At 40.0% G+C, this 19,604-nt stretch overlaps 1 protein-coding gene across 1 annotated transcript in view; it reads right to left on the bottom strand.

The window, feature by feature from the left end:
- vcana (versican a) overlaps positions 1–19,604 on the bottom strand; it is a 62,272-nt gene that overhangs the window by 17,006 nt on the left and 25,662 nt on the right. Inside the window, exon 8 of the mRNA XM_056457141.1 lies at positions 81–18,144. Coding sequence (XP_056313116.1) covers positions 81–18,144 — 18,064 coding nt within the window. The remainder of the gene's footprint in view (positions 1–80; positions 18,145–19,604) is intronic.

Raw genomic sequence — 19,604 nt, 5'->3', positions numbered from 1 at the left:
ACAAGAGTGGATTTAGGTATATATTTATCCAGGTAAAGCATTCTGTTAAATTTGTCTTTTAAACCATGTCTGTATCATACCTGGAATTTCAACTGTCTGTGCAATTATTGTGTGTGCAACATCTTCTGCACTGCGTGTTGTGGTTTCATTCTGTGCACTTGTAGGTGAACTTTCAACTAAAGCAGGCTCTAAAACATCTTCAGGAGAAGCTAATGTTGTTGCAGTCTCACTCTGAGTTGTAGGCACTGGTGACGTCATCAGATCCATTTCTTGAATTGGGATCTCAGTTTTAAGAGTTACAGCTTCTTCGATCTGACCAGCTGCCTCTTGTTTTTCTGAGGAAGTTTCTTTACTGACAATCTTTACATCATTTTCTGGTGTCAGAAGTAAAGGTGAGCCTGTTGTTGTGGACAGAATAACTGCTTGAACCTCACCAGATGATGGGTTGATAATTGAATCCTCCTCTGAGCTGCTCTTCACAATACTCGAAGTAAAAGAATTATCAAATTGAGGCTGTGCTGTGCTCCTAAATCCTATGTCTGTTTGTTCAGCTAGGGTTGTATCCTCACGTCCACCTTCTTCCTGGTCCTTTTCCTCACTTATAGCAGCAGAATTTGGTTCATCTGTGACTTCAGAAGGTCTTGTTGAGGTCGTATGCTTTTCGGATAATGTATTTGTTACCTCTCCAGATGTGCTTCGCCCTAAACCACTTGTTCTATTGGTTGGTGAGCTGGTCACAGAAGCATCATTTTCAGTTCCTGAGGCTCGCTTAATGTCTGGTTGCATTGTTGACTTAAAACCTTCAGTTTCAAGCTGAGAGCTGGTCTCAGTATTCAAGACGTCTACTTCTGTGTTTCCATCAATACTTATTCCACTATCCTCATCAGGTTCTGGGGACATCTCAATGTCTGGGTGAGCTGTTGATTCTGGGATGTTCTCAAATGTATTCTCAATATCAGACTGTGAGGTGGTGTCAAAATCAGTCCCAATATCGGGTTGTGATGTGGTCTCATAACCAGGACTAATATCAGGCTGTGAGGTAATGTCAAAATTTGTGTCAATGTCAGGCTGTGACCTGGTGATGCTTCTCATATTTTCAGGTTGGGTGATGTCACTTGTACTTGTCACATGTTTTGAGCTAACATCTAAGAGAGCTCCACTTTCAATGTCTGTTTGGTTCACTTCGTCTCCATCAGTGCTTGCACTATCCTCATCAGGTTTTGAGGAAGTCTGAATGTCTGGGTCAGCTGTTGATTCTGAGATGGCATCAAATGTAGTCTCAGTATAAGAATGTGAACTGGTCTCGAAACCAGTCCTAATATCAGGCTGTGAGGTGGCCACAAAACCGGTCTCAATATCAGGTTGTGACATGGTGAAGATTGTCACACTATCTGGTTGGGTTATGTCAATGAAGCTTGTCACATCTTCTGAGCTAACATCTAAGAGAGTTGCACTCTCAATGTCTGTTTGGTTCACTTCATCTCCATCAGTGCTTGCACTATCCTCACCAGGTTTTGGGGAAGTCTCAACGTCTGAGTCAGCTATTGATTCTGAGATGGCATCAAAGGTAGTCTCAACTTCATATGGTGAGGTGGTATCAAACTCATTTTTAGTTTGGGTCACATCATTGGGGTTTGTCACATCTTCTGAGCTAATATCTAGAGCAGTATAATTTTCGAAATCTGGAATGGATTCAACATTATAAGGTTCTGTTTTTGTGTCATAATCTATGGAATCATTCGTTATTTCCTCAGAGGGAAGTGTGGCTCCTGGTTTTTCACTCCGTCCTGGAATGGAGGTAGATGAAAGAGATCCTACTAATGTTACTATGTTCATTGTTGTATTCAAATTTGATTCATATATAAGGGAAGTAGGCATTGTTGTTGATGACAATGATGGGTCTTCATCAGTCCTGAATTCTGTGTTGGGCTTATGTGTCACTGTCATCTCAGACAAAGCTTGCTGGTATAGTTCTCCATCAGTTACTGTAATTGCTTGGGGCGAGAGGGTTGTTGCAAAATTAATCTCAATATCAGTCTCCACAGAGAATGTCACTGATTCATCTGTTAAAATTGAGTCTGTTGATTCAGGCAGCTCTGTAAATGAATCAACTATTTGGTCACCTGAGCCGTCATCTGTTGACAATAATGCACCTGTGGTTTTCTCAGAAATATCAGATGATACATCTGCGTTTGTTGATTCGCTCCCCTGACTTACCATATCAGAAGAGGGAGTACTTTGTTCAATATCATCAGCACTTGTCATTTCTAAAATTACATCTGTGTTAACTGATAGAATACTAGTTGTTGTTTGAATTGGTTCATATTGGTTTCTTAACTGACTTGACACTTCCACCTCAGAAGACATTTTATGTAATGGTAGAGGTGTTGTCTCTCGTTCTACAGCTGTTGATGACATTGTTTCACTTTTAGTTATAGACGCTTCTGTTGATCCAGCCTGAATGATTAGAACTGATTTGGGGGATAAAGTGGACGTTTTCATATAACTTTTAGTAGATGTAGAGGATGCAGAGTTATTAGTCAGTGTCTTCATCGTAAGAGTGGGTTCTGTGAAGGTATGACCATCTTGCTCATTTGTAGTCTCAGTTTGTTTAGTTTGTGTTGCTTGCGGTTCTCTATCTACATATGCTGAGTTGCTTTGAAGAATGTCTGGGGTAGATGTTGTCTGTTGATGTCTGTATATTGATTCATCTACTGTGGTTTCAGATCCTACATATAACTCAGGTAACTCAGTACTATCCATTCCAGAACCCACTGGTTCCTCTGTCATTAGGCTTGAGGGATGTGCTGTAATGACAACTGGGGTTACCCCAGCTGCTTCCTCTGTAACAATTGTAGGGGCAAAAGGTGAAGACTGCTCTAAAATAGAAGTAGTATCTGCATCAATGATCATGTCATCCTTTGTGGTAACTTCTGGAGTATGATGTTTCATACTCGCTGTTACAGTCAAAAACAGCTTATCTTCATCTTCCTCTTCCTCTGTGAATATTAAGACAGAGCTTGTTGAAGTGACTTGATGATTAGTGTCATTCAAGGAAACAGATGAAGTAGGGGTGGACAGAGAACCTTGAGATGTCACTAATGAAGGCGATGTAATATGGTTGGTTGTCACATCAGAAGATGTGACAAGAGCAGTAAAGCTAGTGGCTGTTGAGTCTAAAACAGAACCACCAGTTGGTTCCTGCTTGGTCTCTGAAAACTGAGAGAAACTTTCAGCATCTGTGCTTGAGAACACAGTTTGCATTTCAGGTGTTATGGTGCTGTGTAAAACAATTGTGGCTGTAATATCCTCTCCACTGCTGACTGAGCTAAATGGTGTTATGCTAATGGCTGCTTCTGTCATCTCTGAGCTTGAGAGCAAAGGTGATGATGTCACATAAGTTGTATCATCACCTGATCCATCTTCTGCTCCATCTGTCTCTGTTGAGTCGTCCCCACTATCATCCTCAGAATTTGAAATTGTAAATGTTACAGTTGATAGGGTGGAGCTTAGGACTAAGGGAGATGGGGATGAAGTTGACTGATGTATAAAATCTGTACTACCAGTGACAAATGCAGCACTTGAAACACTTGTTGTCTTCTCGGTTTCATCAACTTCTGCCTCATCTGTTCTTACAGTTAGATCATCATATGACTTAGTTGTTAGTGTTTTGGATACATCACCTGTAGAATGTTCTGGTAAGGTAAATACCTTGTCGTCTTCTTTGGTTTGACTATTTAGGTTGGTATCAATAGTTCTTGACTGTATGGTACTTTTTGGTGTGCCTGAAACTGATAAAGTCTCAGATGTACTTGATACTACTATATCAAGTAATGCAGCTTCAGTTCTCTGTGTTTTGTCATCAGGAGACATATCTCCAGGAACTGTTTCAAGAGCTTCTGCTGAAAATTCACCACCAGAGCTGTCATCTTCCAATTCACTTTCAGCTGTAACTTCAGAAGCCGAGATTACTGTTTGTACTGTGCTAGACAGTAATGTTGATTCAGTTGTGGAAGACACAAAATGGGAGAAACTCTCAATACTCACTGGCTTTGAGGTGTAGACATTCTCATTAATTTCTGCCTCATCTGTGGCCACAGTGTAATTATCATATAGATCAGCTGTTGTGCTCACTCTGTCCTCCTCACCAGACCCCTCTAACTGAGCAGTTTCCTGGTCATCTTCTACAACACCAGAACCCTCACTGTCTAAAAGTGCAGAGGTGATAGTGTTGGTACCTTGTGTTATAGTGATGTCCCTGTCAGGTTCTGTGCTAGTTATATGAACCGTGCTAGTTTGAGTTTTGATGGCAACTGCTGAAACACCCATGGAAGTGGACATCCCTGATGTTTCTTCATTTCCTGTGTCACCCTCTGCATCTACAACTGAAAGTGTAGTGTGCTTGCTATTGTTTTCACTAGAAGATAATGTAATTGCTCTTGTCCTGGCTGCAACTGAAGTCATTTTGTAACTAGCAGGTGTTGTTTGGACAGTTGAAGATGTGGTATGGTTAGGCTTACTTGATTTGACTGATTCTGTGGTGTGTCTAGCTGACTGTGAATCTGTAATAGTATGATACATTGTGGAAAGTACTGAGGCAGTGTCAGTAGCAATAGCAGAGCCTGGGAGTCTTGTAGTCAAAAGCTCCAAGGGAGCTGTGGTAAACATCTCTGTAGTCTGATGACCAGAGCTTTCTACCTCTTTTAAAGTAAATGAGCTTGATTCTGTATATCCATTTATAGTTGTTCTAACATCTATTGTAGCTGTTATATTTTCTGATGGCTGCTCTCTGGAATCAGCTAAAGACTTAGAACTAACAGCAGCTGTCTTGACCTCAGATGGAGTAACTTGGGGAGGAACTGATTCTACAGCAGAAGAGGATATTTTACCAGAGCTTTCACTTAGGTCTCCACTGCCTTCTTCAATAGATGATTCTGTAATCACTTTTTGGACATTGCCTGAAAACAATTCAGTTGTGGATAAACTGTCAGGCCTCACTGGCTCTAATGTGTGGTCACTTTCTTGAACTTCTGTCTCATCAGTGTCTACAATGTAATGATTAAGTGATTTAGTTGTTGGTGTAATTCTATCTTCATAACTGGAAACTAAGTTTTTGTTTGTGGTTTTACTGAATTCTAAGCCTGTTTTTGTTGTAGTGTACAGCAAATGATTTTTTGTAACCTCTTTGCTAAACATTTCAGAGCTGTAATCCCCAGAAACTTCAGATTCTGTTGATGGCAATCTAGAAGAAAAATATGATTGTGACAGAGTTGTTTTCTCTGAGGCCATGGTGACAGTGCTTTTAGATGTTTTGTCATCAGTCTGAGTAGAAGTAAACACAGTCTCTGACACATAATTGATGGTGGACTCAGATGGTTTTACTGACAACTCTTTGTCTTGCATCACAGTTGCTGTGGTTGTTGCTGTGTCTGATGTGATATCTTTACTTGTGACTGTTTGTGCTGTTGATTCCCCAGTGATCAATGATGTTAATGTATATACTGTGCTAGTTTCAGTAGAATCAAGAGTAGAAATGAGTTTGTTACCATTTGCCTTATTTGAGTGATGTGAGGTGAGGTCAGCATCTGATGAACTGGACCCTGAGGTTTGTTGTGTATTTTCAGTGAAATCGATGTCAGATTTTCTTGTGGGGTACATTAAGGAACTTGTTGACTGAATGCCTTTTGAAGCTGTCTTCTGTAAGTCAGTTGTCATTGTGACAGCGCTTTCAGAAATTGATGAGGATGAGAACAGAGTGTCCAAAGCATGCAAAATTGTGGAATCAGATGGTTTTGGTGACAGATCTTTGTTCTCTATAGCAGCAGACTCAGTTGTGTGAAATGAAATTTCATCACTTGTTACTGTTCTTTCTATTGAGTAATCAATATTTTCCCTTGTTACTTCAGAATCTGTTGAGCTGGAAACTGATATTGTTGCTGTTGTTTTGTTGAGCACTACATCTGATGCGGTTGTGGTATACACTGAAGCACTTGTTGTGAACTGCTTACCTACATCATTAGAGGTGCCATCTCCTGAATTATCAAGTTCTGAGGGCAAGCTCGATACAAAACTTGATGGTGACAAAAAGTCTTTAGAGGTTTCAGTTAATATATTTTCTAAATGTCCAGTCCAAGCAGAGGAGAAAGTATCTTGACTTGTAACTGTTTGTTTAGTTGATTCCCCAGTGCTCAATGAAATAAATATATGTGTTGTGTTTGATACAGAGGCTATGAGAGAAGAAACAGGTTCATTGCTATCTGTCTCAGTTCTCTGTTCTTCGGCATGTCTTGAGCTGGTAACTGATACTGGTTCTGAAGTATTAACTGTTGCTTTGCTGAGGTCTTGTTCTGGTTTTGGAGTAGTGTATAGTGAAGACCTGCTGGTTGTGAACTCTGAGCTTGTGATATCTACTGGTCCATCTCCTGAACTCTCAGACTGTGAAGATGACAAAACTGATGCTATTCTTGAAGTTGAAAAATAATCTCTAGCTGTTGTCTTCTCTGATGATTTTGTGCTTGTGACAGCAGCATCTGTTGAACGGGACACTGAGACTTCTGTAGGTTTGGCGAGTTCTTTGTCTGATCCACTTGTGGTATGCAGTAAAGAGGTTGGTGATACTGCATATTTGGTAGTTGTCTTCTCTGAGGTCAATGTGACATTGATTTCAGATAACGTGTTGTCTAAATGATCGGTTTGAGAAGTGTTGTCTAAATGATCGGTCTGGGTTGAAGAAAGGAAAGTCTCAGAAACATCAATAAAGCTTGATTCAGATGGTTTTGCTGACAGCTCCTTGTCCTCAACCACAGTTGTTATGGTTGTAGCTACATTTGATGTAATACCTTTACTTGTGACTGCATGTCCTGCTGAATACTCAGTGCTTGATGATGTAAATGTATGCACTGTACTAGTTTCAGAAGAGTCAAGCACAGAAACAGGTTCTCTACTATGGGGCTTCATTTTCTGATCTCTTGTAGTCTCAGCATGTGCTGAGCTTGAAACTGATATTGTTTCTTCTCTGTCAGATGGTGTTTTTGTAAGTTCTTGGTCTGATTTGTTTGTGGTATGAAAAGAAGAACTTGTTATAAGCTCTTTGCTAAACATATCAGATGTGTCATCTTCTGACACTTCATTCTCAGTTGGTGGAAAGCCTGAAAAAAAACTTGATGAAGACAGTTTATTAGAAGTCATTTTCTCTGATGTCATTGTGCTTGTGACAGTGCTATTAGATAATATTTCATCTAAATGTCCAGTTTGAGCAGAGGAGAACAAAGTCTCTGAAACATCAATGATGGTGAATTCCAAAGATTTTGTTGACACTTCTTCATCCAGCATTGCAGTTGCTGGGGTTGTTACTGTCAAAAGTGTACTACCTTGAATTGACCCTGTCTGTGCAGCTGATGTATTATCTTGGCTTGTAACTGTCTGTCCTGTTGATTCCTTAGCTGTCAATGACATAAATGTATGTAATGTGCTGGATGTGGAAGAAACAATAGAGGAAGCAGGTTCTCCACTCTCTGTCTCCGTTTTCTGATCTTCAACATGTGTTGAGCTGGTCACTGATACTGCTTCTGTTGAATGAAATGTTGTTTTGCTGAGGTCTTGCTCTGGTTTTGGAGTAATGTATGTTGAAGGCCTGGTGGTTTTGAACTCTGAGCTTGTGACTATTCCATCTCCTGAACTCTCAGACTCTGAAGATGACAAATTCATGAATGCTATTCTTGAAGTTGAAAAGAAATCTCTGGCTGTTGTCTTCTCTGATGATTTTGTGGTTGTGACATCAGTATCTGATGAGCTGGACATTAAGATTGTTTCCGTAGGTGTGGTAAGATCTTTGTCTGATCTGCTTGCGGTGTGCAGTAAAGATATTGGCGACACTAAATCTTTGGTAGATGTCTTCTCTGAGGTCACTGTGACATTAATTCCAGGTGTTTTTTCTAAATAATCGGTCTGGAAAGAAGAGAAGAACGTATCTGAAACATCAGTACTGGTTAATACAGATGGCTTTGCTGAAAGCTCTTTCTCCTTCAACAAAATGGTTGTGGTTGTAGCTGTATGTGATTTTATATCTTGACTTGACATTGTGTATCCTATTGGGTACTCAGTGTTTGATGAAGTAAATGTATGCACTGTACTTGTTTCAGTAGAGTCAAGCATGGAAACAGGTTCTCTGCTCTGTGCCTCAATTGTCTGTTCGGTTACAGTTTCAGCATGTGTTGAGTTTGAAAATGAAATATTTTTTTCTGTGTCTGATGGTGTTCTTGTAAGTTCTTGATCTGAAATAGTTGTAGTATGAAGTGGAGAACTTGTTGTGAACTCTTGGATAAAAATTTCAGAGGTATCATATCCTGAAGCTTCAGCTTCAGTTAATGGAAAGCTTGAAGAAAGACTTGAAGATAAAATAACATCTTTCTGAGTTGTCTTGTCTGAGGTCATTGTGCTTGTGACAGTGCTATCAGAAAATTTTTCATCAAATATTTCAGTTTGAGCAGTGGAGAACTGCGTCTCTGGAAAGTCAACGATTGTAGATTTAAAAGGTTTTGTTGACACTTCTTCGTCCTGCATCACAGTTGCTGTGGTTGTTGCTGTGAAAGGTGTACTACCTTGATTTGTGACTGTTCTTACTGTTGATGCAGTATCTTGGCTTGTAATGGTCTGTTCTGTTGATTCCCCAGCGCTCAATGATGTAAATGTATGTTTTGTGATGGATGCAGTAGACATAAGAGATGAAGAAGGTTCAAAGCTATCTGTCTCAGTTTTCGGATCTTCAACATGTGTTAAGCTGGTCAATGATACTCCATCTGTTGTATGAAATGTTTTTTTGCTTAGGTCTTTGTCTGTTTTTGGAGTAGTGTACAGTGAAGGCCAGCTAGTAGTGAATTCTGAACGTGTGACATCTACTGTTCCATCTCTTGAACTCTCAGACTCTGAAAATGACAAAATTGATGCTGTTCTTGAAGTTGAAAAGAAATCTTTGGCTGTTGTTCTCTCTGATGATTTTGTGCTTGTGATAGCAGCATCTGTTGAGCTGGACACTGAGACTGTTTCAGTAGGTTTGGTATAATCTCTGTCTGATCTGCTTGTGGTGTGCAGTAAAGAGATTGGCAACCCTAAATCTTTGGCAGTTGTCTTCTCTGAGGTCATTGTGACATTGTTTTCAGATGTTTTCTCATAATGATCAGTCTGAGAAGAGAAGAAAGTCTCTGAAACATCAGTACTGGTTGATACAGATGGCTTATCAGACAGGTCTTTGTCCTTCACCAAAATGGTTGTGGTTGTAGCTGTATGTGATGTCTTATCTTGACTTGTAATTGTGTGTCCTGTTGAGTACTCAGTGTTTGATGATGTAAATGTTTGCACTGTACTTGTTTCAGTAAACTCAAGCATAGAAACAGGTTCTCTACTCTGTGCCTCAATTATCTGATCGCTTACATTTTCAGCAGGTGTTGAACTTGAAACTGCAGTTGTTTCTTCTGTGTCAGATGGTGTTATTGTAAGTTCTTGATCAGAAATAGTTGTAGTATAAAGTGGAGAAATTGTTGTGAACTCTTTGATAAATATTTCAGAAGTATCATCTCCTGAAGCTTCAGACTCAGTTAATGGAAAGCTTGAAGAAAGGCTTGATGATGAAAGAACATCTATGGGAGTTGTCTTGTCTGAGGTCATTGTGCTTGTGGAAGTGCTTTCAGATAATTTTTCATCTAATTGTCCAGTTTGAGCAGAGGAGAACAGCGTCTCTGAAACATCAATGATTGTGGACTCAGAAGGTTTCGTTGACACTTTTTCATCCTCCATCACAGTTGCTGCAGTTGTTGCTGTGAAAGGTGTACTACCTTGATTTGTGACTGTTCTTACTGTTGAAGCAGTATCTTGGCTTGTAACTGTCTGTTCTGTTGATTGCCCAGTGCTCAGTGATCTAGATGTATGTTTTGTGAAAGATGCAGTAGACATAAGAGGTGAAGCAGATTCAATGCTATCTGTCTTGGTTTTCTGATCTTCAACATGTGTTGAGCTGGTCACTGATACTGCCTCTGTTGTATGAAATGTTAATTTGCTGAGGTCTTTGTCTGGTTTTGAAGTAGTGTACAGTGAAGGCCAGCTAGTACTGAACTCTGAGCTTGTGACATCTACTGTTCCATCTCCTTTATTCTCAGACTCTGAAGATGACAAAATTGATGCTATTCTTGAAGTTGAAAAAAAATCTTTGACTGTTGTCTTCTCAGATGATTTTGTGCTTGTGACAGTAGCATCTGAAGAGCTGGACACGGAGATTGTTTCTGTAGGTTTGGTAAGATATTTGTCTGATCTGCTTGTGGTGTGCAGTAAAGAGATTGGCGATACTAAATCTTTGGCAATTGTCCTCTCTGAGGTCTCATCTCCTGAAGCTTCAGACTCAGTTAATGGAAAGCTTGAAGAAAAACTTGATGATGAAAGAACATCTTTGGGAGTTGTCTTGTCTGAGGTCATTGTGCTTGTGGTAGTGCTTTCAGATAATTTTTCGTCTAAATGTCCAGTTTGAGCAGTGGAAAACTGCACCTCTGAAACATCAATTATTGTGGATTCAGAAGGTTTTGTTGACACTTCTTCATCCTCTATCACAGTTGCTGTGGTTGTTGCTGTGAAAGGTGTACTACCTTGATTTGTGACTGTTCTTACTGTTGATGCAGTATCTTGGCTTGTAACAGTCTGTCTTGTTGGTTGCCCAGTGCTCAATGATGTAAGTGTATGTGTTGTGATAGATGCAGTAGACATAAGCGATGAAGCAGGTTCAAGGCTATATCTCTCAGTTTTCTGATCTTCAACATGTGTTGAGCTGGTCACTGATACTGCTTCAGTTGTAGGAAATGTTGTTTTGCTAAGGTCTTTGTCTGATTTTGGAGTAGTGTACAGTGAAGGCCTGCTAGTTGTGAACTCTGAGCTTGTGACATCTACTGTTCCATCTCCTGAACTCTCAGACTCTGAAGATGACAAAATTGTTGAAAAAAATTTGCTGGCTGTTGTCTTCTCTGATGATTTTGTGCTTGTGACAGCAGCATCTGTTGAGCTGGACACTGAGATAGTTTCTGTAGGTTTGGTAGGATCTTTGTCTGATCTGCTTGTGGTGTGCAGTAAAGAGATTGGCGACACTAAATCTTTGGCAGTTGTCTTCTCTGAGGTCTCATCTCCTGAAGCTTCAGACTCAGTTGATGGAAAGCTTGAAGAAAGGCTTGATGATGAAAGAAGATCTTTGGGAGTTGTCGTATCTGAGGTCATTGCACTTGTGGCAGCGCTTTCAGACAATTTTTCATCTAAATGTCCAGTTTGAGCAGTGGAGAACTGCATCTCTGAAACATCAATGATTGTGATGATTGTGGATTCAGAAGGTTTTGTTGACACTTCTTCATCCTCTATCACAGTTGCTACAGTTGTTCCTGTGAAAGGTGAACTACCTTGATTTGTGACTGTTCCTACTGTTGATGCAGTATCTTGGCTTGTAACTGTCTGTCCTGTTGATTTCCCAGTGCTCAATGATGTAAATGTATGTTTTGTGATAGATGCAGTAGACATAAGAGTTGAAGCAGGTTCAAAGCTATCTGTCTCAGTTTTCTGATCTTCAGCATGTGTTGAGCTGGTCACTGATACTGCTTCTGTTGTATGAAATGTTGTTTTGATGATGTCTTTGTCTGGCTTTGGAGTAGTGTACAGTGAAGGCCAGCTAGTAGTGAACTCTGAGCTTGTGACATCTACTGTTCCATCTTCCGAACTCTCAGACTCTGAAGATGATAAAATTGATGCTGTTCTTGAAGTTGAAAAAAAATCTCTGGCTGTTGTCTTCTCAGATGATTTTGCACTTGTGACAGCAACATCTGATGAGCTGGACACGGAGATTGTTTCTGTAGGTTTGGTAAGATATTCGTCTGATCTGCTTGTGGTGTGCAGTAAAGAGATTGGTGACACTAAATCTTTGGCAGTTGTCGTTTCTGAGGTCTCATCTCCTGAAGCTTCAGCTTCAGTTAATGGAAAGCTTGAAGAAAAACTTGATGATGAAACAACATCTTTGGGAGTTGTCTTGTCTGAGGTCATTGTGCTTGTGGTAGTGCTTTCAGATAATTTTTCATCTAAATGTCCAGTTTGAGCAGTGGAAAACTGCTTATCTGAAACATCAATGATTGTGGATTCAGAAGGTTTTGTTGACACTTCTTCATCCTCTATCACAGTTGCTGTGGTTGTTGCTGTAAAAGGTGTACTACCTTGATTTGTGACTGTTCTTACTGTTAATGCAGTATCTTGGCTTGTAACGGTCTGTCTTGTTGGTTGCCCAGTGCTCAATGATGTAAGTGTATGTTTTGTGATAGATGCAGTAGACATAAGAGATGAAGCAAGTTCAACAATATCTCTCTCAGTTTTCTGATCTTCAACATGTGTTGAGCTGCTCACTGATACTCCTTCTGTTGTAGGGAATTTTGTTTTGCTGAGGTCTTTATCTGATTTTGGAGTAGTGTACAGTGAAGGCCTGCTAGTTGTGAACTCTGAGCTTGTGACATCTACTGTTCCACCTCCTGAACTCTCAGACTCTGAAGATGACAAAATTGTTGAAAAAAAATCTCTGGCTGTTGTCTTCTCTGATGATTTTGTGCTTGTGACAGCAGCATCTGATGAGCTGGACACGGAGATTGTTTCTGTAGGTTTGGTAAGATATTCGTCTGATCTGCTTGTGGTGTGCAGTAAAGAGATTGGCGACACCAAATCTTTGGCAGTTGTCTTCTCTGAGGTCTCATCTCCTGAAGCTTCAGACTCAGTTGATGGAAAGCTTGAAGAAAGGCTTGATGATGAAAGAACATCATTGTGAGTTATCTTGTCTGAGGTCATTGCGCTTGTGACAGTGCTTTCAGACAATTTTTCATCTAAATGTCCAGTTTGAGCAGTGGAGAATTGCATCTCTGAAACATCAATGATTGTGGATTCAGAAGGTTTTGTTGACACTTCTTCATCCTCTATCACAGTTGCTACAGTTGTTCCTGTGAAAGGTGAACTACCTTGATTTGTGACTGTTCCTACTGTGAATGCAGTATCTTGGCTTGTAACGGTTTGTCCTGTTGATTCCCCAGTGCTCAATGACGTAAATGTATGTTTTGTGATAGATGCAGTAGACATAAGAGATGAAGCAGGTTCAAAGCTATCTGTCTCAGTTTTCTGATCTTCAACATGTGTTGAGCTGGTCACTGATACTGCTTCTGTTGTATGAAATGTTGTTTTGATGATGTCTTTGTCTGGCTTTGGAGTAGTGTACAGTGAAGGCCAGCTAGTTGGGAACTTTGAGCTTGTGACATCTACTGTTCCATCTCCTGAACTCTCAGACTCTGAAGATGACAAAATTGATGCTATTCTTGAAGTTGAAAAAAAATCTCTGGCTGTTGTCTTCTCTGGTGATTTTGTGCTTGTGACAGCAGCATCTGATGAGCTGGACACGGAGATTGTTTCTGTAGGTTTGGTAAGATATTCGTCTGATCTGCTTGTGGTGTGCAGTAAAGAGATTGGCGACACCAAATCTTTGGCAGTTGTCTTCTCTGAGGTCTCATCTACTGAAGCTTCAGACTCAGTTGATGGAAAGCTTGAAGAAAGGCTTGATGATGAAAGAACATCATTGTGAGTTGTCTTGTCTGAGGTCATTGCGCTTGTGACAGTGCTTTCAGACAATTTTTCATCTAAATGTCCAGTTTGAGCAGTGGAGAATTGCATCTCTGAAACATCAATGATTGTGGATTCAGAAGGTTTTGTTGACACTTCTTCATCCTCTATCACAGTTGCTACAGTTGTTCCTGTGAAAGGTGAACTACCTTGATTTGTGACTGTTCCTACTGTGAATGCAGTATCTTGGCTTGTAATGGTTTGTCCTGTTGATTCCCCAGTGCTCAATGATGTAAATGTATGTTTTGTGATAGATGCAGTAGACATAAGAGATGAAGCAGGTTCAAAGCTATCTGTCTCAGTTTTCTGATCTTCAACATGTGTTGAGCTGCTCACTGATACTGCTTCTGTTGTATGAAATGTTGTTTTGCTGAGGTCTTTGTCTGATTTTGGAGTAGTGTACAGTAAAGGCCAGCTAGTTGGGAACTTTGAGCTTGTGACATCTACTGTTCCATCTCCTGAACTCTCAGACTCTGAAGATGACAAAATTGATGCTATTCTTGAAGTTGAAAAAAAATCTTTGGCTGTTGTCTTCTCAGATGATTTTGCGCTTGTGACAGCAACATCTGATGAGCTGGACACTGAGATTGTTTCTGTAGGTTTGGTAAGATATCTGTCTGATCTGCTTGTGGTGTGCAGTAAAGAGATTGGCGACACTAAATCTTTGGCAGTTGTCGTTTCTGAGGTCTCATCTCCTGAAGCTTCAGACTCAGTTAATGGAAAGCTTGAAGAAAGGCTTGATGATGAAAGAACATCTATGGGAGTTGTCTTGTCTGAGGTCATTGTGCTTGTGGAAGTGCTTTCAGATAATTTTTCATCTAATTGTCCAGTTTGAGCAGTGGAAAACTGCATCTCTGAAACATCAATGATTGTGGATTCAGAAGGTTTTGTTGACACTTCTTCATCCTCTATCACAGTTGCTGCGGTTGTTGCTGTGAAAGGTGTACTACCTTGATTTGTGACTGTTCCTACTGTTGATGTAGTATCTTGGCTCGTAACGGTCTCAGCTGTTGATTCCCCAGTGCTCAATGATGTAAATGTATGTTTTGTGATAGATGCAGTAGACATAAGAGATGAAGCAGGTTCAAAGATCTCTGTCTCAGTTTTCTGATCTTCAACATGTGTTGAGCTGGTCACTGATACTGCTTCTGTTGTATGAAATGTTGATTTGCTGAGGTCTTTGTCTGGTTTTGGAGTAGTGTACAGTGAAGGCCAGCTAGTTATGAACTTTGAGCTTGTGACATCTACTGTTCCATCTCCTGAACTCTCAGACTCTGAAGATGACAAAATTGATGCTATTCTTGAAGTTGATAAAAAATCTCTGGCTGTTGTTCTCTCTGATGATTTTGTGCTTGTGATAGCAGCATCTGTTGAGCTGGACACTGAGATTGTGTCTGTAGGCATGGTAACATCTTTGTCTGATCTGCTTATGGTGTGCAGTAAAGAAATTGGTGACACTAAATATTTGGCAGTTGTCTCTTCTGAGGTCACTGGGACATTGATTTCAGATGTTTTGTCTAATTGATCGGTCTGAGAAGACGAGAAGAAAGGCTCTGAAACAAAAGTACTGGTTAATACAGTTGGCTTTGCTGACAGCTCTTTGTCATTCACCAAAATGACTGTGCTTGTAGCTGTGTGTGATTTTATATCTTGACTTGACATTGTGCTTGTTTCAGTAGAATCAAGCATGGAAACAAGTTCTCTACTCTGTGCCTCAATTGTCTGCGTGCTTACAGTTTCAGCATGTGTTGAGCTTGAAACTGGAATCGTTTCTTCAGTGTCAGATGGTGTTTTTGTAAGTTCTTGATCTGATATAGTTGTAGTATAAAGTGGAGAAGTTGTTGTAAACTCTATGATAAACATTTCAGAGGTGTCATCTCCGAAAGCTTTAGACTCAGTGGATGAAAAGCTTGAAGAAAAACTTGATGATGAAATAACATCTTTGGGAGTTGTCTTGTCTAAGGTCATTGTGCTTGGGACAGTGCTTTCAGATGAAATTTCATCAAAATGTCGAGTTTGAGTAGAGGAGAACTGAGTCTCTGAAACATCAATGATTGTGGTTTCAGAATGTTTTGTTGACACTTCTTCATCCTGCATAACAGTTGCTGCGGTTTTCTGACCTTCAACATATGTTAAGCTGGTCACTAATACTGCTTCTGTTGTATGAAATGTTGTTTTTCTGGGGTCTATATCTGGATTTGTAGTAGAATATTGTGAAGGCCTGCTGGTTGTGAACTCTGAGCTTGTGACATCTACTGTTCCATCTCCTGAACTCTCAGACTCTGAAGATGACAAAATTGGAGCTATACTTGAAGTTGAAAAATAATCTCTGGCTGTTGTCTTCTCTGATAATATTGTGCTTGTGGCAGCAGCATCTGTTGAGCTGGACACTGACATTGTTTCTGTAGGTTTCATAAGATCTTTCTCTGATATGTTTGGTGTGTGCACTAAATTTTTGGCAGTTGTCTGCTCTGAGGTCACTGTGACATCAATTTCAGATGTTTTGTTTAAATGATCGGTCTGAGAAGAAGAGAAGAAAGTCTCTGAAACATCAGTACTGGTTAATACAGATGGCTTTGCTGAAAGCTCTTTGTCCTTCTCCAAAATGGCTGTGGTTGTAGCTGTATGTGATGTTATATTTTGACTTGCAATTGTGTGTCCTGTTGAGTGCTCCGTATTTGATAATGTAAATGTATGCACTGTACTTGTTTCAGTAGAATCAAGCATAGAAACAGGTTCTCTACTCTGTGCCTCAATTGTCTGATTGCTTACAGTTTCAGCAGGTAATGAGTTTGAAACTGGAATCATAGTTGTAGTATGAAGTGGAGAACTTGTTGTGAACTCTTTGATAAATATTTCAGAAGTATTATCTCCTGAAGCTTCAGCCTCAGTTGATGGAAAGCTTGAAGAAAGACTCCAAGATGAAAGAACATCTATGGGAGTTGTCTTTTCTGAGGTCATTGTGCTTGTGACAGTGCTTTCAGATGACCTTTCATCTAAATGCCCAGTTTGAGCAGAGGAGAACAGCATCTCTGAAACATCAATAATTGTGGATTCAGAAGGTTTTGTTGACACTTTTTCATCCTCCGTCACAGTTGCTGCAGTTGTTGCTGTGAAAGGTGTACTACCTTGATTTGTGACTGTTCTTACGGTTGATGCAGTATCTTGGCTTGTAATGATCTGTCCCATAGATTCTCCAGTGCTCAATGATGTAAATGTATGTTTTGTGATAGATGCAGTAGACATAAGAGATGAAGCAGGTTCATTGCTATCTGTCTCCGTTTTCTGATCTTCAACATGTGTTGAGCTGGTCACTGATACTGCTTCTGTTGTATGAAATGTTAATTTGCTGAGGTCTTTTTCTGGCTTTGGAGTAGTGTACAGTGAAGGCCTGCTAGTTGTGAACTCTGAACTTGTGACATCTACTGTTCCATCTCCTGAACTCTCAGACTCTGAAGATGACAAAATTGATGCTAATCTTGAAGTAGAAAAAAAATCTCTCGCTGTTGTGTTGTCCGATGATTTTGTGCTTGTGACAGCAGCATCTGTTGAGCTGGACACTGATATTGTTTCTGTAGGTTTGGTAAGATCTTTGTCTGATCTGCTTGTGGTATACAGTAAAGAGATTGGCGACACTAAATCTTTGGAAGTTGTCTTCTCTGAGGTCTCATCTACTGATGCTTCATATACAGTTGATGGAAAGCTTGAAGAAAGACTCGATAGAACATCTTTGGAAGTTGTCTTGTCTGAAGTCATTGTGCTTGTGACAGTGCTTTCAGACGAAATTTTATCTAAATGTCCAGTTTGAGTAGAGGAGAACTGAGTCTCTGAAACATCAATTATTGTGGATTCAGAAGGTTTTGTTGATACTTCTTCATCCTGCATCACTGTTGCTGCGAATGTTGTACTACCTTGATTTGTGACTGTTCTTGCTGTTGATGCAGTATCTTGGCTTGTAACTGTCTGTCCTGCTGATTCCCCAGTGCTCAATGATCTAAAAGTATGTTTTGTGAAAGATACAGTAGACATAAGAGGTGAAGCAGATTCATTGCCATCTGTCACAGTTTTCTGATCTTCAACATGTGTTGAGCTGGTCACTGATACTGCTTCTGTTGTGTGAAATGTTGTTTTGCTGAGGTCTTTTTCTGGCTTTGGAGTAGTGTACAGTGACGGCCTGCTAGTTGTGAACTCTGAGCTTGTGACATCTACTGTTCCATCTCCTGAACTCTCAGACTCTGAAGATGACAAAATTGATGCTATTCTTGAAGTTGAAAAAAAATCTCTGGCTGTTGTCTTGTCTGATGATTTTGTGCTTGTGACGGCAGCATCTGTTGAGCTGGACACTGAGTTTGTTTCTGTAGGTTTGTCTGATCTGCTTGTGGTGTGCAGTAAAGGGATTGGCGACACTAAATCTTTGGCAGTTGTCTGCTCTGAGGTCACTGTGACATCCATTTCAGATGTTTTGTCTGAATGATCGGTCTGAAAAGAAGAGAAGAAAGTCTCTGAAACATCAGTACTGGTTAATACAGATGGCTTTGCTGACAGCTCTTTGTCCTTCATCAAAATGGCTGTGATTGTAGCTGTATGTGATGTTATATCATGACTTGTATTTGTGTGTCCTGTTGAATACTCAGTGTTTGATGATGTAAATGTATGCACTGTACTTGTTCCATTAGAATCAAGCATAGAAACAGAGTGGCTACTCGGTGCCTCAATTGTCTGATCTCTCACAGTTTCAGCATGTGTTGAGATTGAAACTGGAATAGTTTCTTCTGTGTCAGATGGTGTTTTTGTAAGTTTTTGATCTGATATAGTTGTAGTATAAAGAGGAGAACTTGTGGTGAAATGTTTGATAGACATTTCAGAGGTATCATCTCCTGAATCTTCAGACTCAGTTGATGGAAAGCTTGAAGTAAGACTCAATGATGAAAGAACAACTTTGGGAGTTGTCTTGTCTGAGGTCATTGTGCTTGTGACAGTGCTCTCAGGTAAAATTTCATCGAATCGCCCAGTTTGAGCAGATGAGAACTGAGTCTCTGAAACATCAATGACTGTGGATTCAGAAGGTTTTGTTGACACTTCCTTATCCTGCATCACAGTTGCTGCAGTTTTTGCTGTGAAAAATGTACTACCTTGAATTATGACTGTTGATGCAGTATCTTGACTTTGAACTGTCTGTGATAAGATTGGTGATACTACATCTTTTGCAGTTGTTTTTTCTGAGGCAATTGTGACAGTGCTTTCAGATGTTTGTTCTAAATGGTCTGTCTGAGTTGAGGAGAAGAAAGTCTCTGAAACTTCACTAACGGTTGATTCAGATGAATGTGCTGAAAGCTCTATGTCCTCCATCACAGTTGCCATTGTAGTTGCTGTATATGATGTAATACCTTGATTTGGGACTGTATGTCCTGTTGAGTACTCAGTCCTTGATGCTGTAATTGCATGCTCTGTACTAGTTTCAGTAGAATCAAAAGTGGAAACAGGTTCACTGCCGTGTGTCAAAGTTGTCTGATATCTTGTTGTCTTATCTCGTGTTTCTTCTATGTCAGATGAGGTTTTTGTAAGTTCTTGGTCTAATGGAAATGTTGAAAAAAAACTTGATGGTGAAGGTTCATTTTGTGCAGTTGTCTTTTCCAGCGTCATTGTGGTAGTGACAGTGCTTTCAGATAATATCTTATCTAAATGTCCAGTTTGAGCAGAGGAGAAAATTTTCTCTGAAAAATCAGTAACTGTGGATTCAGATGATTTTGTTGACAGCCCTTTTTCTTGCAACACACTCCCTGTGGTTGTTGGTGTTTCAGATATCTGCTCTCCTGAAGCTTCAGAATCTATTGATGGCAATCTTGACAATAAACCAATATCTTTAAAGGTTGTGTCGTGTGAAGATATTGTGCCTTCAGATGACTTTTCAAATAAATATTCTGTATTTGCTGAAGAAG

This window comes from Danio aesculapii, chromosome 5 (assembly GCF_903798145.1).
Source record: "Danio aesculapii chromosome 5, fDanAes4.1, whole genome shotgun sequence".
NCBI lineage: Eukaryota > Metazoa > Chordata > Actinopteri > Cypriniformes > Danionidae > Danio > Danio aesculapii.
The sequence above is the reverse complement of the archived record's forward strand: the minus strand, read 5'-3'. Positions and strand labels throughout refer to the sequence as shown.